The 27,993-nt window shown below is 43.9% G+C and overlaps 2 protein-coding genes across 2 annotated transcripts; one reads left to right on the top strand and one right to left on the bottom strand.

Moving 5' to 3' along the window:
• Positions 1-12,302: 12,302 nt before the first annotated feature.
• LOC124653486 (tuliposide A-converting enzyme b3, amyloplastic-like) lies at positions 12,303-14,610 on the top strand. Its single transcript, XM_047192546.1, has 2 exons — positions 12,303-13,270; positions 14,421-14,610. Exons 1-2 carry the CDS (start codon positions 12,332-12,334, stop codon positions 14,442-14,444), a joined length of 963 nt encoding a protein of 320 aa, XP_047048502.1. The 5' UTR covers positions 12,303-12,331; the 3' UTR covers positions 14,445-14,610.
• A 10,112-nt stretch (positions 14,611-24,722) lies between these two features.
• Positions 24,723-26,492, bottom strand: LOC124655085 (NF-kappa-B-activating protein-like). The gene has a single exon (XM_047194049.1). It carries the CDS (start codon positions 26,476-26,478, stop codon positions 24,901-24,903), a length of 1,578 nt encoding a protein of 525 aa, XP_047050005.1. The 5' UTR covers positions 26,479-26,492; the 3' UTR covers positions 24,723-24,900.
• Between the last annotated feature and the right edge of the window lie 1,501 nt (positions 26,493-27,993).

Genomic DNA, 27,993 nt, shown 5'->3' with positions numbered 1-27,993 from the left:
TCATGGTTTCCTAGAACAACATTAATTTTGAGAAATAATTTCTCTATAATGTGTGGAACGTTCTGCTGGGTGTTGCCATGACCTGGTTATTTATCAATGTACGGCGCTTTATACACCTGGACCTTGGTGAGAGGTGCAACATCTATGTTCCGGGTAACCCTGGGCTCTTTGGCCAACTCCTCAGTTTTCTTGGCGATCATGTGTTATACTCTGATTCGAGTTTTTTTTAAATTTCTTGAGCATGGTCTCAGTTTGCGCCTTCTATTTGATCAGATCGGCGCTAGTCTTTGCAATGCATTTGGCCTCCTCAATGAGTTCCTTACACATCCCTTCGAGCTTTGTGACATCGTTGACACGCTCTAGTGTGATAGGATTTGCGAGCAAGGTGCCATAAATCTGATCTTCTGAAGTTGTGAAAGGGTTTGGTGCAGTGGAGGGTCCAAGGGGAATCTCGTCCTCCGGCCTAGGCGGAGGCGGTGGATCCTCGTCCTCCTAGCCAGCTGCTGCTCTAACCGGATCCTCGGCCCGTGGAGTGTTGTCACCGTTCCCACCAATCTCTATCATAGTCTCAAAGACTTTTTGGGCGGTGGGTGATGGTGGTGTGTGTCCCTTAACTCCATTTTTTTACGGTAGTGCAGAAATCATCGCCACTATTCCATTCAACATCCGAATCATCTGACGCTTCATCAAGAGCATCCAAGATGGATTCATTCGCTTTTTCAGCCCGAGAGGAGCCAAAATTTGAATTAGAACCGATTTGGTAACGAAGTGATACCTCAGTTTCTCAAATACCTAGCAAGCCAAGGTGGATATCTATATGATTTCCTGCAGGGTTTGTGAGTTGGGGGCGCCTTAAGGTCTACCTCTTAGTGGGCTGAGCTAATACTTGGTTGGAAAGAAGGCTAGACCCGAAGGAACCTCGTGTGGAATTTGTGTGCCATGGTCTCTCCAATGGGGATTAGAGTCAGGGCGAATGACTTAAAACATTTGGATATATATCATTTTAGTCTCCATGCCGATTCCTTTGGTTATCTCTAACCCTTTTCTATATAGGATTATATTACCTAGTTGCATTTTATTGAACCTATTATGGACTTTCCCTAAAATCAACACAAAAGATAAAAAATCGTAGTTGCATTTTAACACACTCTCCCTCTGTTTGACATCTTTGATCCTTCACTCTCCCAAAGGAAATATGTTCCAAGTCTCCTACAGCCTTGGTGCTAGAATAACTATTTTCTATTTCTAACAAAACCAATGATCAACTTCCCTATAATAAATGTTTCTTGTAGAAAAGCACAGATAACGAGGAGAAAAAAAATTCCCAATGCAAAAAACCTTGAAAAAACTTCATCCATTGAAGAACAATAAGGGCTCTCAACTAGGGGGGGGGGGGCATTATTGAGGCCCAATGTGTATTTACTAAACGTATTTTCTTTAATCGTGTAAGGGATATTAAATATAGACATGGCGTATACATAAACATGATTTTCCAAATGAAATTGTTAATGTTTAAATCTTAATCATCTGAATTATTTTTAAGTAAGTTAAGGTGGCGGTCAAAGTCAGAGGGTTGAATTGGTTCTTAGCAAGACTTAAATCAAAGAAAGATAAGAAAACAAGCAAGCATTTGTAGGATAACGTTGCATAGAAAACAAAAAATTTCCTACCGCGAACACGCAATCCAAGCCAAGATGCAATCTAGAAGACGGTAGCAACGAGGGGGTATCGAGTCTCACCCTTGAAGAGATTCCAAAGCCTACAAGATGAGGCTCTTGTTGCTGCGGTAGACGTTCACTTGCCGCTTGCAAAAGCGCGTAGAAGATCTTGATCACGATCGGTTCCGGCGCCACGAACGGGCAGCACCTCCGTACTCGGTCACACGTTCGGTTGTTGATGAAGACGACGTCCACCTCCCCGTTCCAGCGGGCAGCGGAAGTAGTAGCTCCTCTTGAATCCGACAGCACGACGGCGTGGTGTCGGTGGCGGTGTAGAAGTCCGGCGGAGCTTCGCTAAGCTATGCGGGATGTGGAGGAGCGGGCGGCTAGGGTTTGGGGAGAAGGGGGGCGCCGGCCACTATGGGGTGCGGCCACCTTGGTGGTTCTTGGGTGGCCGGCCCCCTCCCCTAGGTCCCTCATTATATAGGTGGAACCCAAGAGGTGGTGTCCAAGTCTTCGAATAAGACCCGAACCAAAACCTTCCATAGGAGGGGGCAATCCTAGCCCAACTAGGACTCCCACCCAAAGGTGGGATTCCCACCTCCCATGTGGGGGTGGCCGGCCCCTGGCGGGAGTCCACTTGGGACTCCTCCCCCACTAGGGTTGGCCGGCCATGGAGGTGGAGTCCCTTGTGGACTCCACCTTCCTTGGTGGTTTCTTCCGGACTTTTCTAGAACCTTCTAGAACCTTCCATAGAACCTTCCGCGACATTTTATTTCACATAAAATGACATCCTATATATGAATCTTATTCTCCGGACCATTCCGGAACTCCTCGTGATGTCCGGGATCACATCCGGGACTTCGAACAAATATTCGAACTCCATTCCATAATTCAAGTACTACCATTTCAACATCCAACTTTAAGTGTGTCACCCTACGGTTCGAGAACTATGCGGACATGGTTGAGTACTCACTCCGACCAATAACCAATAGCGGGATCTGGAGATCCATAATGGCTCCCACATATTCAACGATGACTTTAGTGATCGAATGAACCATTCACATACATTACCAATTCCCTTTGTCTCACGATATTGTACTTGTCCGAGGTTTGATCTTCGGTATCACTCTATACCTTGTTCAACCTCGTCTCCTGACAAGTACTCTTTACTCGTATCGTAGTATGTGGTCTCTTATGAACTCATTCATATGCTTGCAAGACATTAGACGACATTCCACCGAGAGGGCCCGTAGTATATCTATCCGTCATCGGGATGGACAAATCCCACCGTTGATCCATATGCCTCAACTCATACTTTCCGGATACTTAATCCCACCTTTATAGCCACCCATTTACGCAAGTGGTGTTTGGTGTAATCAAAGTACCTTTCCGGTATAAGTGATTTATATGATCTCATGGTCATAAGGACTAGGTAACTATGTATCGAAAGCTTATAGCAAATAACTAAATGACGAGATCTTATGCTACGCTTAATTGGGTGTGTCCATTACATCATTCATACAATGATATAACCTTGTTATTAATAACATCCAATGTTCATGATTATGAAACTAATCATCCATTAATCAACAAGCTAGTTTAAGAGGCATACTAGGGACTTCTTGTTTGTCTACATATCACACATGTACTAATGTTTCGGTTAATACAATTCTAGCATGATATATAAACATTTATCATAAACATAGAGATATAAATAATAACTACTTTTATTATTGCCTCTAGGGCATATCTCCTTCAGCCTCCCACTTGCACTAGAGTCAATAATCTAGATTACATAGTAATATACCTAACACCCATGGCATTCCGGTGTTGGTCATGCTTTGCCCTAGGGAGAGCTTTAGTCAACGGATCCGCTACATTCGGATCGATGTGTACTTTGCAAATCTTTACTTCTCCATCTTCGATGTACTCGCGAATCGAGTGATAACGCAGCTTGATATGCTTCAGCCTCTTGTGTGACCTTGGCTCTTGTGCATTGGCGATGGCACCCATGTTATCACAAGAAATGATAAATGGGTCCAATGCACTAGGAACCACACCGAGCTCTACAATGAACCTCTTCATCCATACCGCTTCGATGAAGCCTCCGAAGCCGCTATGTACTCGATTCTCGTTGAAGACTTCGCCACCGTGCACCGCTTCGAGCTTGCCCAGCTTCATCGCAAGCACCATTCAATATAAACACGTACCTGCATTGTGACTTAGAGTCATCGGGATCGTTGTTCCAACTTGCATCGGTGTAACTTGTTACAACGAGCTCTTGGTCACCTCCATAACAAAGAAACATATCCTTAGTTCTTTTCAAGTACTTCAGGATATTCTTGACCGCTGTCCAGAGTGTTCCATTCCCGGATCACTTTGATATCTCGCTAGTCAAACTAACAAGCATGCGCTATATCCGGTCTTGTACATAGCATGGCATACATAATAGAGCCTATCGCCGAAGCATAGGGGATCTGATTCATCCTTTCTCTTTCTTCCGCCGTAGCCGGTCCTTGAGTCTTACTCAAGACCTTGCCCGGTAACATAGGTAAAAACCCTTTCTTACTTTCGTCCATTCTAAACTTCTTTAGAATCTTGTCCATGTATGTACTCGTGATAGCCCTATTAGGCGTCTTGATCTATCTCTATAAATCTTGATGCCTAATATATATGATGCTTCACCAAGGTCTTTCATTGAAAAACTCGTTATTCAAATAACCTTTTACACTCGCTTAATAGTTCTATATCATTCCCAATCAATAATATGTCATCTACATATAATATCGAGAATGCTACGTAGCTCCCACTCACTTTCTTGTAAATACGAGCCTCTCCATGACACTGTATAAACCCGAAGTCTTTGATCACCTTATCAAAGCGTCTGTTCCAACTTCTCGATGCTTGCTTCAGTCCATAGATTGAACGCTGAAGTTTGCATACTTTGTCAGCATTTTTAGGATCGACAAAACCTTTGGGTTGTACCATATACAACTCTTCCTCAATGTCTCCATTAAGGAACGCCGTTTTGACATCCATCTCGCCAAATCTCATAATCGAAAAATGCAGCTATTGCTAACAAAATCCTCACAGATTTTAGCTTCGCTACTGGTGAGAAAGTCTCATCGTAGTCAATACCTTGAATTTGTCTGAAACCCTTTGCGACAAGTCGAGCTTTATAGACAGTAATATTACCATCAGCATCTGTTTTTCTCTTGAAGATCCATTTATTCTCGACAGCCTTTCGGCTATCAAGTAAGTCTACCAAAGTCCATACTTTGTTATCATACATGGATCCCATTTCGGATTTCATGGCTTCTTGCCATTTGTTGGAATCTGGGCTCATCATCGCTTCTTCATACGTCGCAGGGTCCTCATCATTGTTATCCACAATCATGACATTTAGACAAGGATCATACCAATCGAGGAGTGGTACGTTCCCTTGTCGATCCGCGAGGTTCGCAGTTTCCTCGTTCGAAGTTTCATGATCATTATCATTAGCTTTCTCCGTTGCCGGTGTAGGCGGTACGGTACTTCTTCCGCATCGCGCTACTCCGATCAACGAGTATAGATTCATTAATCTCATCGAGTTCTACTTTTCTTCCAAATCACTTCTTTAGTGAGAAATTATTTCTCAAGAAAGGTTCCGTTCTTAGCAACAAAGATTTTGCCTTCTGGATCCGTGATAGAAAGTGTACCCTATAGTTTCCTTAGGGTATCCTATGAAGACGCATTTCTCCGCTTTGGGTTCTAGCTTGTCCGGTTGTAACCTTTTACATAGGCTTCGCAACCCCAAACTTTAAGGAATGACAGCTTAGGTTTCTTATTAAACCATAATTCATACGGTGTCGTTTCTACGGATTTTGATGGTGCTCTATTTAAAGTGAATGCGGCCGTCTCTAATGCATAACTCCAAAATGATAACGGCAAATCAGTAAGAGACATCATAGAACGAACCATATCTAAGAGAGTTCGATTACGACGTTCGGACACACCGTTTCGTTGTGGTGTTCCCGGCGGTGTCAATTGTGAAAGTATTCCGCATTTCTTTAAATGCATGCCAAACTCATAACTCAGATATTCACCTCCGCGATCAGATCGTAGAAATTTAATCTTCTTGTTACGTTGATTTTCTACTTCACTTTGGAATTCCTTAAACTTCTCAAAAGTTTCGGATTTATGTTTCATGAAATAGATATACCCATATCTACTCGCATCATCTCGTGAAGGTTAGAACATAACGATAACCACCGCGCGATGCTACACTCATTGGTCCACATACATCGGTATGTATGATTTCCAATAAGTCGAGAGCTCGCTCCATTATACCGTAAAATGGAGTCTTAGTCATTTTTCCCATTAGACATGCTTCGCATCTATCAAGTGACTCAAAGTCAAGTGATTCAAGTAATCCATCAGTATGGAGTTTCTTCATGCGTTTCACTCCAATATGACCAAGACGACAAGTGCACATATAAGTAGAATTATCATTCAATTTAATTCGCTTAGCATCAATGTTATGTATATGCGTATCACTACTATCGAGATCTAACGAAATAAGCCATTCTTTTGTGGTGCTCGACCATAAAAGATATTATTCATAAAAATAGAACAACCATTATTCTCGGACTTGAATGAATAACCGTCTTGCATTAAACAAGATCCAGATATAATGTTCATGCTCAACGCAGTACATAATAACAATTATTTAGGCTTAAAACTAATCCCGAAGGTAGATGTAGAGGAAGTGTGCCGATCTGCGATCACATTGACCTTGGATCCGTTTCCAACGCGCATCGTCACTTCATCTTTCAGCCAGCTTGTCGTTTATTCTTTAGTTCCCGTTTCGAGTTACAAATATGAGCAACCGAACCAGATATCAAATACCCAGGTACTAGAACGAGAACTAGTGAGATAAACATCTATAACATGTATATCGATATACCTTCTTTCTTCTTTTGACAAGGCCGCTCTTCGGATCCGCCAAATACTTGGAGCAATTACGCTTCCAGTTGTCCCTTCTCCTTGCAGTAATAGCACTCAAGATCGTGCTTAGGGCCGTTCTTAGGTTTCATAGGAGGCGTGGCAGCTTTCTTGCCACCCTTCTTGAATTTTCCCTTAGACTTGCCCCTGTTTCTTGAAACTGGTGGTCTTGTTGACCATCAACACTTGGTGCTCTTTCTTGATCTCAATCTCAGCAGCTTTTAGCATGCCAAAGAGTTCGAGTAACTCCTTGTTCATGTTCTCGCATATTGTAGTTCATCACAAAGTTCTTGTAACTTGGTGGCAGTGATTGAAGGACACGATTAATCCCTGCACCGTTAGGAATCACTATTCCCAAGTCACTGAGTTTCTTTGCATGCCCGGTCATGGCGAGCATGTGCTCACTAATGGAGCTGCCTTCTTCCATCATACAACTGAAGAAATGTTTCGATGCTTCATAGCATTCCACGGCCGCATGAGTCTCAAAAATAGCTTTCAGCTCATTCATCAACTCATGAGGATCGTGGTGCTCAAAACGTTTTTGAAGATCGGATTCCGGCATCGCACAGATGGCACACCGAACTTGAGAGTACCGAGTTTTCCGAGTCTCGTAAACAGCCTTTACTTCATCGGTTTCAGTTTCACAGGAGGGTCACCTAGCGGTGCATCAAGCACATATTGCGGATTTCCGCCGCAGAGGAAGATCCTCACATGACGGAACCAGCCGGTGAAGTTGCTACCGTTGCTCTTAAGCTTTTCTTTCTCTAGGAACTGGTTAAAATTGATTGAGGACGCCATCTCTACAACATATATTTGCAATAGTTTAGACTAAGTTTATGACAAATAGAGTTCAAATTTTAATTCAACATAATTAAAAATCTAGGTGAACTCCCACTCAAAACAATATCCCTCGCATTGTCTTAGTGATCACACGAACCAAATCCATCGCACCTCAAATCGATCATCACGAGAAAAGGTGTAATTTCAATGGCGAACACTCAAAGTGTTCATCATATCAATCATATGATTCATGCTCTACCTTTCGGTATCACGTGTTCCGAGACCATGTCCGTACATGCTAGGCTCGTCAAGGCCACCTTAGTATCCGCATGTGCAAAAGCTGTCTTGCACCCGTTGTAAGTACTTATCGAATCTATCACACCCGATCATCACGAGATGCTTCGAAACGATAAGACTTGATAACGGTGCTACTAAGGATGAACACTTTATTATCTTGAGATTTTAGTGAGGGATCATCTTATAATGCTACCGTCGCGATCTAAGCAAAATAAGATGCATAAAAGGATTAACATCACATGCGGTTCATATGTGATATGATATGGCCCTTTTGTCTTTGCGCCTTTGATCTTCATCTCCAAAGCACGGACATGATCTCCATCATCTTCGGGCATGATCTCCATCATCGTCGGCGAAGCACCAAGGTCAATGGCGCCGTCTTCATGATTGTCCTCCATGTAGCAACTATTACAACTACTTTGAAATACTACTCAACATGAAATTTAAAGACAACCATAAGGCTCCCGCCGGTTGCCACAATACAATAATGATCATCTCATACATATTCATCATCACATTATGGCCATATCACATCACCAAACCCTGCAAAAACAAGTTAGACGCTCTCTAATTTGGTTTGCATATTTTACGTGGTTTAGGGTTTTCGATATAGATCTAATCTACCTACGAACATGAACCACAACGTTGATACTAATGTTGTCAATAGAAGAGTAAATTGAATCTTTACTATAGTAGGAGAGACAGACACCCGCAAAGCCTCTTATGCAATACAAGTTGCATGTCGAACGAGGAACAAGTCTCATGAACGCGGTCATGTAAAGTTAGTCCGAGCCGCTTCATCCCACTATGCCATAAAGATGCAAAGTACTCAACTAAAGATAACAAGAGCATCAACGCCCACAAACCATTGTGTTCTACTCGTGCAACCATCTATGCATAGACACGGCTCGATACCACCGTAGGATAACGTTGCATAGAAAACAAAAATTTTCCTACCGCGAACACGCAATCCAAGCCAAGATGCAATCTAGAAGACGGTAGCAACGAGGGGGTATCGAGTCTCACCCTTGAAGAGATTCCAAAGCCTACAAGATGAGGCTCTTGTTGCTGCGGTAGACGTTCACTTGCCGCTTGCAAAAGCGCGTAGAAGATCTTGATCACGATCGGTTCCGGCGCCACGAACGGGCAGCACCTCCGTACTCGGTCACACGTTCGGTTGTTGATGAAGACGACGTCCACCTCCCCGTTCCAGCGGGCAGCGGAAGTAGTAGCTCCTCTTGAATCCGACAGCACGACGGCGTGGTGTCGGTGGCGGTGTAGAAGTCCGGCGGAGCTTCGCTAAGCTATGCGGGATGTGGAGGAGCGGGCGGCTAGGGTTTGGGGAGAAGGGGGCGCCGGCCACTATGGGGTGCGGCCACCTTGGTGGTTCTTGGGTGGCCGGCCCCCTCCCCTTGGTCCCTCATTATATAGGTGGAACCCCAAGAGGTGGTGTCCAAGTCTTCGAATAAGACCCGAACCAAAACCTTCCATAGGAGGGGGCAATCCTAGCCCAACTAGGACTCCCACCCAAAGGTGGGATTCCCACCTCCCATGTGGGGTGGCCGGCCCCTAAGGGGAGTCCACTTGGGACTCCTCCCCACTAGGGTTGGCCGGCCATGGAGGTGGAGTCCCTTGTGGACTCCACCTTCCTTGGTGGTTTCTTCCGGACTTTTCTAGAACCTTCTAGAACCTTCCATAGAACCTTCCGCGACATTTTATTTCACATAAAATGACATCCTATATATGAATCTTATTCTCCGACCATTCCGAACTCCTCGTGATGTCCGGGATCACATCCGGGACTTCGAACAAATATTCGAACTCCATTCCATAATTCAAGTACTACCATTTCAACATCCAACTTTAAGTGTGTCACCCTACGGTTCGAGAACTATGCGGACATGGTTGAGTACTCACTCCGACCAATAACCAATAGCGGGATCCGGAGATCCATAATGGCTCCCACATATTCAACGATGACTTTAGTGATCGAATGAACCATTCACATACATTACCAATTCCCTTTGTCTCACGATATTTTACTTGTCCGAGGTTTGATCTTCGGTATCACTCTATACCTTGTTCAACCTCGTCTCCTGACAAGTACTCTTTACTCGTATCGTAGTATGTGGTCTCTTATGAACTCATTCATATGCTTGCAAGACATTAGACGACATTCCACCGAGAGGGCCCAGAGTATATCTATCCGTCATCGGGATGGACAAATCCCACTGTTGATCCATATGCCTCAACTCATACTTTCCGGATACTTAATCCCACCTTTATAGCCACCCATTTACGCAGTGGTGTTTGGTGTAATCAAAGTACCTTTCCGGTATAAGTGATTTATATGATCTCATGGTCATAAGGACTAGGTAACTATGTATCGAAAGCTTATAGCAAATAACTAAATGACGAGATCTTATGCTACGCTTAATTGGGTGTGTCCATTACATCATTCATACAATGATATAACCTTGTTATTAATAACATCCAATGTTCATGATTATGAAACTAATCATCCATTAATCAACAAGCTAGTTTAAGAGGCATACTAGGGACTTCTTGTTTGTCTACATATCACACATGTACTAATGTTTCGGTTAATACAATTCTAGCATGATATATAAACATTTATCATAAACATAGAGATATAAATAATAACTACTTTTATTATTGCCTCTAGGGCATATCTCCTTCAGCATTTCATGCATGTTTCTTATCAAACTAAGTGAAAAAACCTAGAAGCACTATGTCTGAGTTGGGCCGAGCAATCCTACTTTAGGGCAAGTGCAAAGTGTGCATGTAAGATGCAAGTTGAATGTTCAACGTTGAACATTTGACCACGGAAGACATATTTAGCATGAAAGAATCAATAAAACATCATTATTTAGTTAAGCTTATATAGCCACCTGTGCAATCTAGAAACCTCTACCAGACATGAGCTCTATGACATGATATTAAGGGAAACTAAAATAGTCACAGACACATATATATTTTTGCAATTCATCTAAATGAAATAAATTAGCATATGAAGACGCAAATATGTATTTTAGAAGTATTTTTAGGGTCTAAACTTGTTTGGTTTAAGAGAATATTATTAAGATGTCGTACCTTGAAAAACTAACAACCAACACCATTTTCCTCATGGTATATGCTATAAACTGGATATAAATGCATCTTGCATGGTAAAAACTAAAATTATATATTGTATGGATTGTATCAAAATACTAATATGTATTATTATATGGTTAATTTTTGCAACTACATTGTATGATTGTATATTGTTTAAATATTTATTCAATAAGAAATGGCTAATCGTAAATAAGCAAAGTTTAGTAAATGAAACTACACTACACGACGACATGAACATAAGGGCAATAAGCCGCCCAAAAAAAATACATAGCCGAGAAACAACCGATGAAATGACAACAACTATGGTAATAGAACTAATGTGAGAAAATTCTAGTTTTAAGGTCATAATTGTGTGGGCATAGATAAAATGTGGCCCAATGTCGGGCTATGGAGCCATCCTGCGCAGGTCCAAGTTTAGAAAGTTTAGTCATCACAAGGATGACAGGATGGTGGGTACAACCTCCGGCGTCAGCGGACCCGGTGGTAAGAAGACTTCCTCCGAGAACGGCGATGCATCCTCCAAGAAGAAGTGCGGCGAAGAAGACGAGAACATGCATGTTGGGTGTTCAATCGGCCCTTGGCTAACATAAGGTTGCTCCTTTTAAGGCTCGGGGAGATGACATGAATGCGTTAACGCTGAGTTTTTTTTTTCCGTAGCCACATCTTTTCTGATAATCCGGATGGCGAACCCATGACCTAGATGACGAGGCTGAGACTCCACGAGATAAGCCGCTCGAGCCACCTGAGTGGAATGTGCGATATACGGTTGATGAGAGGCTGATGAATGTTACTACGCATTTGTGTCACCTTAATTGAGTACTCGATCGCCCCTTGTCATTGTTTTGACGACGTGATCCATTGTTTCTTTTTTGTTCATGAAATGAAATTTGTGCGTATAGCAGGTCAATATGGTGGATAAATGGATGAATGTTATTTGTGTTGCCTTAGTTGAGTACTCAATCTCCCCTGTTGGTGAATGTTACTGCTTTGAAATGTTTCATTGTTTCTTTCTGTTCCGACTTCAGCAAACTTTTTCTCACGCTCAGAATCATTACCGCGGTTAAACAAAAACTGAGTTTACTGGTACAAACGAAAGCATCTACAAACTATCTCTCTTTCTAGTGGAATCCAAATAAGAACAACCTGATCGAGCTTGCAGTATCCAACACGTTATTTTTACTACACAAACAAGATCATGTTTACCTTATCAAATTGATCTAGTTTACCCGCAAAATAAAAAAAAGATCTAGTTTGCTGCGGCCAACACATATTTGGTGTTAACCAAACGGACATACTCAACTTTCGAGGATAACCCGGGTCCTCTTGGCCTCACGTCCTCAGGGCCCTGCAGTTCCTCGCTTCCTGCTCGCCTCCAGCGCTCCACCAAACCACGCTCTTTTATCGAAAAAACCAAACCACGCTCTCCTTGCCTCTGGCTGGCCACGATCGAGTACTAGCTTCACAGGCGCTGCAAGATGGATTCCGGGAGCACCGAGATCGTGGTCGACGCCGGATGCTTCCGGCTATACAAGGACGGCCACATCGACCGTCTGAGCGGTATGGACACCGTGCCCGCCGGCTTCGACGCCGACACCGGCGTCACCTCCAAAGACGTCGTGATCGACGCCGCCACCGGCGTTTCCGTCCGCCTCTACCTACCAGCCGTCCGTACCGCTGAATCCGGAGGCGACATCAAGGCCACCGCGGCGACGACGAAGCTCCCGATCGTCGTCGACTTCCACGGCGGCTACTTCATCGTCGGGTCAACCGGCTATCCTGCCCACCACCGCTACATGAACTCGCTAGCCTGCAACGCGCGGGTCCTGGCTGTCTCCGTCGACTACCGCCTCGCTCCCGAGCACCCACTCCCGGCGGCCTACGACGACTCCTGGACCGCGCTCAGCTGGGCCGTGTCCGGCGCCGCCGATCCGTGGCTGTCCGAGCACGGCGACCTCGGCCGCGTCTTCCTGGCCGGCTGCAGCGCCGGCGGGAACATAGCCCACAACATGGCCATCGCCGCCGGTCTGACCGGTCTGCGCGTTGAGGGCGTGATCTTGCTCCACCCTTCGTTCAGCGGCGAAGTGAAATTGGACGCGGAGGCAGAGGAATACAGGGTGAGTGTGAAGATAAGGTGGGCGGCCATCTTCCCGGGCGCGAGGGGTGGGCTGGACGACCCGAGGATGAACCCGCTGGCCGCCAGCGCGCCGAGCCTGAGGACGCTGCCGTGCGAGAGGATGCTGGTCTGCGCGGCGTCGGAGGACCCGCGGCGTCCGAGGAACCGGGCGTACTACGAGGCGGTGAAGTCAAGCGGGTGGGGAGGGGACGTGGAGTGGTTCGAGTCGGAAGGCAAAGGGCACGGCTTCTTCATCGAGGACCACGGCGGCCGGGAAGCGGTGGAGCTCATGGCGCGAGTGGTTGGTTTCTTTTTTTTTTTTTTTGAACAAAGACAGGGCCTAGAAGGCCCCAGAGGAATTCATTCAGACCACACGTGGCAGGTACATTTTACAAAGAGGACCTCTGGCGTCTATTGCACAGAGAAACCAGGAATTTGAAGAAAGGTCCTCTAACATTACGAAAAACACCCTAGGACAAAATCTAGGAAAGCAATCAGGTCCCTGGGAGTCTCCGCCACCACTCGCCGGCGATCTCCAGACGTTGCCGTCGAGATACGATGCCAAGTTGCTCAAGAGCATACTTCCGCGAAGCTTCGATCCGCCGGTCACTTCTCCTCCTCCGGGGACGCACCACTTGTCGGTGGAGAAGTGCTGAGCTCCGACGAACCGAGCGCAGAAGGGCCTCCGCAATGGAGGTTGTTGAAGGGCCGCCTTGCCGGCCAAGGATCACGGTGTCGAGAAAGAGCACCATGTATTTCGCTCGAAGGAGAGCTTTATCTGCATCTCCGTAGCACCCTGCAAGCAGAAGTCGACTAGCAGTGGTCGCGAGCGCCTCGCCGCCGCTTCTCTTCTGGCCACCATGGCCAGGAAGGAGAAGTTGCAGGTCAGCAACCACAAACCACACACCACGCCGACGGAGAAGACCAGATCCTCCGCCTCGATCCAAAAACAGCACACCACGCATCCACTCCTCCTCGCCACCAAGGCCGGCCAGGAGAGATGCAGAAGCGCACCTTGCAGCACGAAGAAGAGTCCCCACCTCGCCACCATGGCCGGCCTGGGGAGCTTCGTCTTCACCGCAGAGGGAGGGAGAAGAGCCAGTCGCCGCAGCTTTATTGAAGAAGAAGACGGCGCCGCTACCCGCCGCACCTCCCTCCGACCACCGGAGCAGAGATAGCGCCAGCAGCAGCCCTAGACCAGCCTGGATCCAGCGGCGGAGATCCAGACTTCCATCTCCTCTACGGGACATGCGCCCAAAACGGTGGCAGAACGCCACAAACAACTAGAAACCTACAGATCTACAGCTAGAACTACTCCGGCGCCCAACCTAAGCCTACTCCGACCAGCTATTCTGGCGGAGTGGCCGTCGGCGGCCCGGTCGGCGGTGGAGACCTCTCAAGGGTACTGTAGCAGGAGGAGAGCGTTACGGGGGGAAAAATGCCACCGAGTGGTTGGTTTCATCGCCGGCCATTAGTAGCAACTGAGCTAAAAAAAATAAGAAAAAACTGAGCTCAAAATCAAGTGATTATAACCCCATCCTTCGTAAGTCATCTGAGTTGGAATAAATGTGAAGTTTTCATCGTTTACAAGCATCATCTTATAAATTCAGTCGGAATAAATGTGAAATTTTCATCATTTACGAGCATCATCTTATAAATTAAGTCACGCATCATGAAACTGGCACCCCAGCGGCCTTCTGTGTGTATGAGAAAAAGGATTTGAGATTTAAATTCGTGTTTGATAGGGTCCTCGGTTAAAAGATATATACATGGTGAGGGTACTCCTTGAATTCTTTTTTTCTTAGTAAATATAATACGACTAGTATGGCTTCTAGTGAATAGAAAATCGAAAACGTACATAGCTGTTCCAGCGGAACATCGGAAAGTGTCTTTAACACATGGGCACCAATGCTCTCCTCACTTTCAGATTTTTTTTTTTTAAAGGCTTCTAGTGAATAGAAAATCGAAAACGTACATAGCTGTTCCAGCGGAACATCGGAAAGTGTCTTTAACACATGGGCACCAATGCTCTCCTCACTTTCAGATTTTTTTTTTTTAAATCTCACATCTTTAAGTTTTAAAAAATCATGATATTAAATATATAGATAGATGTATACGGGTGGGGTATACGCAAAAAAGTCCCGTTAAAAATATATTGTATTTTGAAAAATATAAAAAAGATAAATTTCTGACAGTAAATGGTAGTAAAATAGTATTACAATAGTGTATCCCTTTATCAAAAATTTGTTCTTTTGTATTTTCCAAAATTTAATGTATTTTTTACCGGGAGTTTTTTGCATACACTTCTGGTGAACATATCTATCTACATATTTAACGCCATAATTTTTTTAAACATAAAAGTGTGAGGTTTTGAAATTTTAAAAAATTGAAAGTGGAGGGAGCAAGGGCGCCCATGTGCACCAAATCCCTGTCCAGCTTCTAGCATCCTCTACTGTCCTGTCATGATACATAACCTTCTAATTTTTGGAAGGTGGCTACGTGGGAATTTGAGGTGTCAAATTTGGTTACAAATAGGTGGTAGAAAATGGTAGGAAAATCAGATTTTGGAAAGATATATGATTTGGTAATACTAATCTAGTTACTCAGTTTTAGGATATTTATTTTGTATCTGATCAACAGACCAAGACTATAGATAATATGTGGGATGGGATAAATCTAAGATGTGATTTTAGAATAACCTTCTCTGGGGAGATGATGGCTCAATGGCATGAACTGGTAGCTATTTCTAATACAGTTAGCTTTACTAGAGAAGAGGATCGGCTTATCTGATATTATGAGACTAATGCAGTTTATTCTTTTAAATCAATGTATGTTCTAGTTAAATCCAAAGGAGTGACTCATGTGTTTCTTCCTGCTGTGCGGAAACTTAAAATTGCTCCTGTAGTGCAGGTCTTTGTTTGGTGCGCTCGCAGAATAAAATTATGACTAGAAACAATCTTAGAAAAAGGGGTATTTCAAAACCATTGGAAAGAGGTAGACTTGTTCACAGATATCCTGATGGCATCTCTTAAATCTCCCCTGAGGCTAGCGGGCAAGCTGAAGTGCACCAGCTTTGATTGGATATTGTCATGGGCTCCTGCGTTAGAAATGGTGCATGGTGGAAGAGTTTCCCTAGCTTACCTGCAGGAGCACCATGAGGAGGACGAGTCGATCCATGTGGTGTTGTGATGGCTTCATGATGTTTCCCCCAACCGGTGGCTGGTGTTTGAGCTAGTGGTAGTTCCTAGTTTTAAAAAGAGTAAAACGCTTGGTGGATCACGAAGTTGCCACGGACGAGCGCATTAGTCACGAACTGGGAAAATGTTAACTTTCGGTCACGAAGTTGCAGCATTGCGACACGTTAGTCATTCCGGCAGGATCGCCGTTAAGTCGCTAACGCCAGTTGTCATTCCAGCATTTGAACTGTAGTTTTCACATAATTTTGACATCATTTGAACTGTAGTTTTCACATAATTTTGACAGCATTTAGACTTTAGTTTTTACATAATGTTGAAAGCATGTCTAATGCAGGTTTGCACATAATTTTGACCACATTTCGACTGTAAATTTGCATAAAATTTTGACAACATTTCCACTGTAATTGGACTGAAGTTTGCACACAACATTGACATTTGGAATACAAACTGACAATAATATAACATCAAATCAAAAGAACAACAATGTGATTAAAAAGACTACAACTTGATGCAACACCTTTGTTGCCATTGCTCAAAAGGACTACAATCTATCTAACATTAGATTAAACGAACATTATGTCAACTTTCTTGCCATAAAATACATCAGTTTTCATTAGAATTATCACCCGGTGCACTTTGAGTATTGTTGACCTCAACATTCTAGTATTCTTCTGGCTCCTTCTCTTGTCCTTCATCCCACAGCCAGTATGGTGCACCTTTTGGTGCATTTGTTCTTCCTTTTTCGCTGCCTTAGCCTCTACCTCCTCTTGCGCTACCCCTTCCTCCTCTTGCAGAACCTCTTCCTCCTCTTGCAGCACCTCTTCCTCCTCTTGCGGCAACGACAACTGCTGCTTGCCCTGTTGCAGTTGCTCTCCAAGATGCCAAGGCCATTGTTCTTCTATCGGGTCCATGGATTTGTTCTCTGTACTGAGAAACAAAAGAGGACTCTGGCATATATTCATGTCGATGAACAGAAGCTGCCCTTGTTGGCGCCTAAGAAAATAAGATGCAATACATTTGTAGCTTAGTTTCAGTTGCATTTGGATAAAATAAAATTAAAATAAGAACTGATTCGGTAACTTACGTCGTGTGACAACTTATAGACAATTGTGTTTTTGAGCTGGGATGGATCATGAGCACGGACAAGATGTTTTTGATGGATGTGCTGCAAGTATACCCATAGATCAAGCTAGTTAAATTTGCACTAGAGCAAGCAAGCTATTTTTTTAAAAGCACTTACTGCTAGGATACTTGGATCATCAATATCGCCATTCTCATCAAATGTTGTAGATTTCTTCCTCAATTTCTCATACGCCTTTGCCGCCTCTTGTTGCTCTCGAACTTTGAGACTAGGTTTTCTTGTCCTTCTTGCTTTTTTGGGCTGGTCAGCTGCTTCAACATGATCTTGCTCTTTTCTGGTCCTCTTCCTCCCTTGTGCACCACCTCATCTTCCCCCACTGATGGATGTTGCACCTCCTCATCTTGCCCCGTAGCTGGTTGTTGCACCTCCTCATCTTGCACCGTAGCTGGTTGTTGCATCTCCTCGTCTTGCCCCGTAGCTGGTTGCTGCACCACCTCATCTTCCTCCTCAACACCTTGCTCTCTTGCCACATCTGCCTTGTACTTTCCACAATTTCTCTTTGTGTGGTTTGGATCTCTGCAATACCCACAGTGCATTTTCACACCATGCTTGCTCAATTTTGTTCCATTTGCTAGTTCTTCTGGATTTTTCCTTCTACTCCTCTTCGGCCTTCCAACATTTGGATCTGTGCAAGGTAAACCAGTTAGTTTCCATCTTCTACAAGTACATGAACTCCTGTTCAGCTCAACAATGTAAGTTCTCTGATTTGACGTGACCTCAAATACACCCATGCCTTGGACAGGAGCAGGTATTGCTGTACAGTTAGCAGCATACTCTGTATTTTTCCTAACTTTCTGCCTAATCTTCGGGCATAGTGTACCAATCCATTTCCCCGTAGCTTCCCTTAACTTCTCATAGAATCTGTTCATAATAATGCACCTGATCTGTTCCCACATTGACAAGACACAAAGCTCCCTAGCATCTAGAATCATCCTAATTGGAAAAATAATTATTTGTCATTAGTTACTTGTGCATAGATAAATTGTTAAAATTTAGAAATTGCATTAGAAATAGAGAAATTATAATCTCTTACTTGTTCCACACTTCACATGCATTGTTCAATAGCAGATCACACTTACTAAAATCATTGAAAAATTTCCTGCATCAAGTATTCTGAGGGAGCTGCTCCAAAAAAGCATGTGCGGCTGGGCAATCAATTTTTAGCTTCTCCATGTTACTCTCCCACTGAGGTACAGTTGTTGATCTAGCACACCTCCACAAATGGTTTTTCAACGTTTCTCCAGTCCACCCATGCTGGTTCAAATTGCTCCATAAATGTCGCACACAAAATCTATGCTCCGAGTCAACCCGCACTTCCATGATAGCTTTAATTAGCCCCTTCTACTTATCACTCATGATTGTGAAAGGTGATGTGTTGATAATATTGAGATCATCTTTTAGAGTGGTGAGGAACCACTTCCAGCTAGACTGCTAGAGTAACACTCCACCTCCACCACTGACATTGCTATAGGAAAGATGGCATCATTTCTATGAATAGCTACTGCTGTTAGTAGTTGTCCACCATACTTGTTTTTTATGTGAGTTCCATCCAGACAAATCACTGGTCTACAACCCTTGAGAAATCCTCTCTTGCAAGCATCGAGAGAAAAGTAACATGTGCTGAATATTCTAGGGTTGCCTACTGTCCTCAGGTAGAAAGATGTACCTGGGTTTCTGGTCCTCAGTTCCTCCCCATAGTCCCACATGCTGTTGTACTGTAACTTCTCATCACCATGAATAATTTCCAGTGGTGCATATTTGGCTTTAGATAGCTTGAATCTAGTAGGTAGCATGTTCAACTGACTTTGCACATGCTTTCCAAATGCTTTAATTGACACACTTTCACTGTCTCTAAAAAAATTCTATGAATTTGTTAGCTAGATAGACATATGTCAGCTCCTTGACATTCCAAACCCTCTCACAGTGATGCTGACCAACAAACTCCTTCACCATATACTTCTCCCATCTGTTGTCATATGAAACAACTAGTTTCCATGTGCAACCTGGTGCACAATGTGCTTCTAGTCTCAGATTGTTGTTCCTCTTTTTTTTCACTTGCCACCTGTTATTAATTGCACATTGTGCAACTGCATCCCTCACCTCTTTCATCGTTGAAAATGTCATCCCCATTTTGAATATTGGGTCTTCCATAGCTGAATTTGGGTTGAATATTACTGGCTTGTAGCTGCGAAGCACCTCATTTTCTGCACAAAGAGGCTGAAGATATGCCTCATCTGTTGCACCATCATCTGGCCACACCTGAACTGTTTCCTTCTTTCCTAGCTGCTCATTTTCCACATCAGCATCTACATTCTTCTCATAGTCACCGTCATCTCCATCGGAATCAGATTCTTCTGCTCCTTCTGAAAATTGGTAGTCACTGTCATTTATGTTTGGATCTGCTCGTTTAACTTCTACATCAATATCAGTATCTGCAATCTCCTGCTCCTCTCCATTTGCTTCTCCTCTTTTTCGGTTCTTCTTCACGGGGGAAACTACCACACTAGGCACTTCAAGAAGTTTTGCCTCTAGTACATCATCTGGCAACTCATGTGAACTCCGCAAATTAACATGACCTACATATATTGTCAATTTCTTGCAATGAACGGAAACTGCTGCTGCCATTTTCTGTGCATCCCTTTCTCATATCAGTTCCCTCAACCCATCTGCAATACCATAGCCAGTCTTCAGCCAATACACATGCTCTAACCAAGATGCAGGATAACCAAGTTGGTTCAACATGTAGTCAATTGCTTCCTGGCACCATGTCTCTTCATCACATTCATCGAAATAATCAAATTTTTCATCAATGTAATCTTTGTTCCCTCCTAAGCCACAGAAAAGTCCACCGTGGTGAATCTCCACACTGAACTTGTTAGGACACAAGCCTACAACACAAAAAGATAGGAAATTTGTATCAGTTATGTGGCTCAAACCCTAGTTCTTATCAGATCCTAGCAAATCAATCAATTCAGCTCATAGATGACAAAATCCTAGCCCAGATACCCAGATAAACTAGGGCAAAGAACATCTAATCAACATACAGTAAAAATGTACCACGAATTTCAAATCGAAGGATATGCTCACATAGTACTAACCGTACTCGGGGTCAGGGGCGCCGCGCTTCCTAAGACGCGGAGGCATCAAATCGATGGCTGGAGAAGCCATCGATCTCCTCCGCAACCGCCGGCCGCCGCCGCCAATGTCTTCCGGCAAGTTCTTGGTCGCACGGTCAAATCGCCATGGCGCCTCCTCTCCCTTTGTCTTGTTCGTGTCTGATGGAGGACGAAAGTGTTTCTGCACAATTTGGGCTTTGGGACGGCTACACGCGCGCCTCACATGACCACTAACGGCACCATGTCAGCGACTTAACGACGGTCGTGCCGGAACGACTAATGTGTGGCCACGCTGCAACTTCGTGACCGAAACTTAACATTTTCCCAGTTCGTGACTAATCCGCTCGTCCGTACTTCATGACCCACCAAGCGTTTTACTCTTTTAAAAACTTTCAGTAGTCAGTTGGTTAGCTTTTGGTGGTGAGTTTTGGCAAGGCTTTTGCTTAGTGATGGTTTGTAATTCTATGGATTTGGTCAACGCTGTGCCTGAGGGGGTGTGTCGTGGTAGTTTTCGCTTTGGATGACTTCGTTTGACATTATGGTTTCATTTGTTATGAAATGAAACCGAGATGTCTCCCTGTAAATCTAAAAAAAATTGACACCCGAAGCTAGAAAAATCACATGACAACCAAATGTCAACCATGCATGTAGTTCTACTATGTAGTTTGAAGCCTGACAGAAATCATGCAAGTAAACAATACGGTAAGTGAGTCCTGAAATCAGATTGGAGAAAGTGCAGAAATATAGCGCCATGGTAAGTGAACCCATCTTCTTGTCACAAACTACAATAAAAAACCGATCATAGAGGAATTTCTGGACATCCAAAAGACACTCAGTCCAAACGCTTCATAAATTTCCAGCAGAGTCAGGCCAAGGCACAACAGCCACCACCTACACAAGATAAAATGGTGTCGTGATGCTTCACGCGCGTGTATTCTCTTCCAGGCTGTGAATCAGTTTGTCTCATTCCATGATCCATCCTCCAGATGACACACCTCGAAAATGACTACTACGAGTCATCTCGAAAATGACTACTACGAGCAGCTAACCACATCAACATCTTGATTTCAGGTGGAACTTTTTTTTTCTGCAGGAGCAAAAGCTTTGCCCATTTTCATTAATTAAGAGTAAAGTACAAGAAAAATAAAGTGCGATATTAAACATCAACTACTCTCACGGCATCAAATAAATCAACTGTTTCGCACCGGCCAAATCCAAAGGTTTGACTCAAATTTGATCTTCCCAATAATCATCGAAGAAGCGGCATGCTTGTTTTTGAAGACGGGGGCATTGCGCTCATTCCAAATTTCACAAGATGCAAGGAGGGTGATGGAGGCCAAATCCTTGTGTTTAGTCATGGTGCTCCACCAAGAGAAGATAGGGTGCATCGCCCATGCTTGGTGGTCAATGAAGTGGAGCCCGAGCCAATCCTCAATTAGCCCCCAAAGCCTGATGGTAAATCTACAATGAAGGAAAAGGTGGTCCACCGACTCGGGACACGCTTGCAAAGGGGACTCCAAGAGATATCATCTCACACTCCATCTTGAAGGTTGACTTGCCAAATTAAAGCCCAATGCACAAGGTATTGGCAGATGTGATCCATCGAAACCGCTGCAATCATGTTGATCTTTGAGATAATGAAGAGCTTGCTTAACATTCCATATTTTCCTTGTAGAGATAATGAAGATAAGGGCCACCACATCTTTAGGCTTCCTACCATGAAGCCATAGCATCTCCCAAAAATGGGTTTTCTCTCCATTACCCAAACATATTGTAGTGGCGGCGTAAAAGAGCTCCATGTCCATCTCATTGCATGGGTTTCCCAATCCCACCCAAATCTTATTTGGGTCTTTCCATTCAATCCCGGGCCAACACAACCGAAGGGCTCTATCAAAGAACTCGGTGTTGAGGATGCTCATTCCTCCCATATTATTGGGCCTACAAACCGTGTCCCAATGGACTTTTACATTTGCCACCGGAACCCTTATCGGTGGCCTCCCATAAGAAAGTCCATTCAATCTTCTTGATGCTATGCAAGGTGACCGGGGGGCAATGAGTGAAGTCAAGTGGTAAATCTGTTCGGAAGTAAGGGCCAACTTAACAAGGACAGTGCGGTGTGCCCTGCGTTGTGACAACTTTCCATTCCAAGTCGGTATTTGCCTGCCACTTTGTCCTCAAGGTGCTGAAAATCCAATCTTCGAAACGATAGGGGCAATCCAAGGTATTTTAGAGGAAAAGAACTCCGCTCAACCAGAAGGCCGCCAAGCACCTCATCAATATTTATTTGGGCGCATCCAATTGGCATCACGGAGCATTGCACTGAGCACTATATTTTAAAAATTGGTAGAAACAATACTTATCATCATGAGCATCCAACTGAATGAAGTGCTTCGTGCGAAGCTGATTGTGCAAAGTTGGAAATGGAATCCATACTCAATTGATCAAACTCAGTATACAGAGCTATCAATTAACAACAGTCAGCAATTTCTCACATACGAATACTAGCACGGTGGCACAGCACATAAGCGAGCTTTTAAGTTAGCTTTTCAAAGGATTTTTAAGTTAGCTTGAGCAGTTCATAAATACTCCATCCGTTCCATAAATCTTATCGTGGTTTTAATTTAAATTTAAAATACAGTAACGATAAGAATTATAGAACGGAGGGAGCAACTGATTAAGCATACTCAGCAGCTTATACGTACAAAAGAAGTGTATGCCATCCATCTGGGTGAATATCAGTACATACAAAATCATTATCTAGTGAAGTCAAAATAATGATATGAAACATCCCAAATAAAGCAATATGCCTGCAGCACATTGCTAACTGATCTCAAACAACAGGTTCATTCCTGCATTTGATATTAGTCACAAGAGAAGGCATAATGGGAGGACTGTTTTTAACTTTTCTTACCCAATGGTGTGACTATGACTATTTAATCAAAGATATTATTGCACTTCATGGTTGATTTAGTAAGAACTTGTATGAAATGCTGCAAAAAAAAGGATCCAGGCTACTCTGTCAACCGCACGTAGGAGTACATACTTCGACGATCACAGGACGAAAGAAGACAATGGAGATACTACGAGAGTTTGATTGTATTTAAGATAAATTATTTACAAATCCTCTGTGCTAGAGAGTTCCCAAATAACACCTTGGACATTACAAGATACTTTCTTATCCTAGAAGATATATTTATGTATCTGCAATCTTTTCTGGGGTGTGAATCAGTCAGCCTCATCCTGTGATCCATCGTCCAGATGACACATACAAATTGAAAATGGCTTCTCTAGCAGCTGAACACATTAGCACCTTGGTTTGAGCACGAACTTAAGTTCTCCACAAAAACTCGTGACAGGAAACAGATATTAATTCTACCATTTTAAAAATAGTGTTGTGTGCATCAAATGCTGATCATGCAAAGTCGGAAATGGTATCAATAATCAATTTATCATACTCAATATGCTTGTATGTCCATACAAAGCATCAATTGACAAAAATCAGCAACTTCTCATGAACGAATGCTAGCAGCCTAGCACAGTGGCACATCACATAGATGAGCTCCTAAGTTAACTTGAGTAGTATACAAATAAGTTACTCCCTAGCAAATACATCCATTTTTGGGCAATTATTTTGAATCGGAGGGAGTATTAAGAAGCCTTGTCTGCTTATATGTACAAAAGGAAGTGTGTGCCATTTTGTGATCCGTGAGATTGCCAACCTAGAGCTGGATGAATGAATATCACTACGTACAAAATAAATCATCTGGTGAGGTAAAGGAGACATGTAACATCCAAAATAACACAATAATATCTGCAGCATGAGCACATTGCTAACTGATCTCAAACATCATGTTAATGCCTTCACTTTATCTTAGCCGCGAGAGAGCACCACAAAAGTTTTTAATTTCAACACACATGAATCAACAGATACAACTACTGTGGTCCCGTTTTTTTTTTACTACAAATTCATATAAATCACATTAAAACAATCATTTACACCTCATCCGCATATACATGCTTTGATGATCACAGGACAAATAAATATGAATGTACATGTTACCAAAGATTTTTTTGGATAGAGAGAAATTATTTTCAAATCCTTACTACCAGATAACTAAAGCACTTCAAATGAAACTTAATGATCCTCGACAATATTAGTTTATGCATCTGTACTGTCTTTCAAAAATTAAAACCCTGAAACACCCAAAATAGAAAGTTCCCCATTCTATCTTATTATTGAAAAAATCTTGGAAGAATCATAGTGTGGCAAAGAAATCAACTTGACAAACATAGCAGATATCATGAACACAGATCCAACATGTAGGATATTAAGCACCATGAGCTAAGTACGGTCGATACAAAACAGAAGTTACAAAAATGCAAATCCGATATCACTAGTACTATAGGAGCAAGAGGAAAAACATGCATAACTAATAGCAGCAACCATTTTCTTTGTAAAATAGCGAGAAATAATTACTCAGTCATCTGTAGCAGCAAATGGATCATGTGATGGTCCTGTCTCCTCGCCAATGGTTCTGGAAACCAAGCGCTGCAAATCAGCCATGACTTTGTGCTCTCTCTTGGACTTCTCCTCATAGTTAAACATGGCCAGCGCCCTCTTATCCTCTGCACTATAAACCTGGTTTTCTTTCCTGATACGGATAGCATTCATCCTCTGGTGCCTACTCCCACTCATCACATACCCCAAATCTTCAAACTTCTGAATCTCATCTGCAGACAGACCAACCTCACCACGCCGTGGGATACGCTTCCCCTGCTGTACATACTGTGCAATAGCATCACCTTCACCGGGTCTGAGTGCACCACCATAGCTAATATGACCATCTGCACGCGGGAGTGGCATCGGTCCAACTGGCATCTCATTCTCCAGCGCAGCCTTCTTCTGGGCCTCGAGCATTTCCTTGAACTTGATTGCCTCTGGGTCAATCTCCGGCTCATCTGTGTTCTCAACTTCCTTATCATCAGCGTTGGCAACAGCATCCATAGGGATCGAATCTTCGGAATCAGATGGTATATCCAGACTCTTACTCTTCTTCTTCCTTGAGCTCTTGTCCGACTTCTTACTGTCCATCGAGACAGGGCTAGAGCCTGAAACCTCCACCTCCTCAGAGCTTCCATCAGATGGTACATCCAGACTCTTACTCTTCTTCCTCCTGGAGCTCCGGCCCCTCCTCTTAGACTTCTTGTGCTTCCGTGATCGCTTCCTCCTCCTATCCCTCGAGTCCTCCGAATCATCAGAACCCTCCGAATCCTCGCCGTCACTTCCACTCCCTATATCAGACGAGCGGCAGCGGCTACGATGGGCACGCCGGCTACGCTTGCTGCTGCGGTGTCTACTCTTACGCCCTTTCTTCTTCTTCCTAGAATAATCCGATTCGCTGGAATCGGAGAGGCTATCAGACTCACCAGACTCAGATTCGGAGGAATCCTTCTTCTCCTCGCCCTCGCTCTTATCAGACGAGTCCTTCTTGGGCGATTCCTTCTTCTCCTTCTCCTTCTCCTCGTCGTCGCTGTAACGGTACTCGTCGGCCTCGCCGTCGCGTCGAGGGGGGCTGGGCGTGATCTTCCAGATGCAGCGCTTCATGTTCTTGCGGAGCTTCTGGCGCTTGGCGCAGCGGTACTCGAAGTAGGTGAGCCCCTTGAGGTCCTCGTCGTCGTCGTCGGAGGCGGACCACTCGCCGCCGCCACGGCGCGCGGGGGGTTCAGCCCGGTCCCGGTCCGTGTCCCGGCCGCGGTCATTGTGGTAGGGCGACCACTGGCGGCGGCGGTCACGGAAGGGGCTGGGGGACCGGTCGCGCCGCCGGTCGCGGTAGGGGCTAGGGGACCTGTCTCGGCGGCGGTCGCGGTAGGGGACGGGGGACCGGTCGCCGCGGCGGTCGCGGGAGGGGACGGGGGACCGGTCGCGGCGGCGTTGGCGGCGCGGGGAGGGCGACGGGGAGAGGGAGCGGCGGCGAGGGGAGGGCGAGGCGGAGACCCTGGAGCGGCCGGGGAGGCGCACGACGGCGGAGGCGAGGCGGCTCCCCGTGCGGGACATGGCGACGGATCGCCGATTAGGTTGGCTTGGGGAGTTTGATTTGGTGGAAGAGAGATTGCGAATTTGCGATGTGGAATCGGTGGAGGTGAAAGGCTTGTCGATGTCGGTTTGGATGGATCGGGCAGCTTGTCCGGCTTTGGGTTTCAATGGGCCTATTGATAGGCAAGACTTTGTTGACAAAACTTGTCGATTGTTCTTTAAGAGGGTGATCAAATGGGCTATATGATGGGCCGGGACTAGTTGTCAGTCCAGTGTATGGAAAAGCTAGGCTCAGCAGAGAAAAACAAAACAGAGAACCATAGGCCACTGAAAAAATGAGAGTAAGCTAGAGATTTCAAAAAAAGGAGAGAAAGCTAGACCCGAAGGGAAAAACAAAATAGTTTAATTTCTCCCGTCTCACTGTTTAGGAGTAAATTTTAAAAACACATATACCTACTTCGGTCGTCATAACAAAAAAATGTATTTTAATAATAAGATTTAAAATAGCATGCTAAAAGAAATAGCGGTGGTCTCTTCCAAATGGTATACGCGCTATATCGTGGTAATAGTGTGTTACATTTTTAATAGAGTTTTGAAGAAAAAAATGCTAGATATAGCCTAAAAATAAAGGATTTCAATAAAAATAAAGGAAACAATCCAAAAGTGACAGATCTATATATATATATATGTAACCACATACATAAAATAGTTCTCCAATTTGTTTAGAACCCTAACATCAATATTTCACGAGGCAACAACATAGTATAAATTATTTATTAAGAATCATCAACATTAGCGATATTATCTTCCAATTCAGAGGAGGAACTAGCATACTGCACCACATCACCACAACAAACATAAAGCAGCTTCTTCTTTCTTTAATGAGGAAAACTCGTGCCCTTTGGCTAATAGAAAAATTAGCACGCCAACACTATAGTCTTTTAGCGCGATATAGCATGCTATTCACAAATAGCATCATAGCGAGCAAAAATATTAAAATTTAGTGTTAACTCTTCACGTATGCTATAGTGTGCTATTAGAATAGAAATAGCGTGTTATTTTAAACCTTGCCACCAAGTCTTCTCAAAGAGAAGTTCATTCTAGAAATGGGAAGCCAGGAAACATAATAATAATCAAAAGAATACAACTAAAACAAGGTGCATATATGGCTTTTGAGCTGAACTAAAAATAAATGTCATTGAATGATCAACATGAAGATATGCCAAGTACTTCAGGAAAATATATTTAGGTTTCAGGATGCATATCTGAGATAACTTGTATGTCACCGGTGGCACATCTAATATGTATATCTTACACATGCAAAAATGAAACAATATATTCAACTAATGCTAAATCCTGCTAGTTGTGCCTTTTCTACTTCCTAGTGAGCTCTTTTGACATCATACCATTTTGGTTCAGTAGGCCAAAGTAACCCATAGAGCCAAGGACGGGGCTAGGAAACTATCTGCTCTCCCTAAATTTGCTAGCCCCATAGTAGCATGCATTTTGCAGTTAAAAAGAGCACTACCGCTGAAC

The sequence above is a fragment of the Lolium rigidum genome, chromosome 5 (genome assembly GCF_022539505.1).
Source record: "Lolium rigidum isolate FL_2022 chromosome 5, APGP_CSIRO_Lrig_0.1, whole genome shotgun sequence".
Lineage (NCBI taxonomy): Eukaryota > Viridiplantae > Streptophyta > Magnoliopsida > Poales > Poaceae > Lolium > Lolium rigidum.
This window is presented reverse-complemented; position numbering and strand designations above follow the sequence as displayed.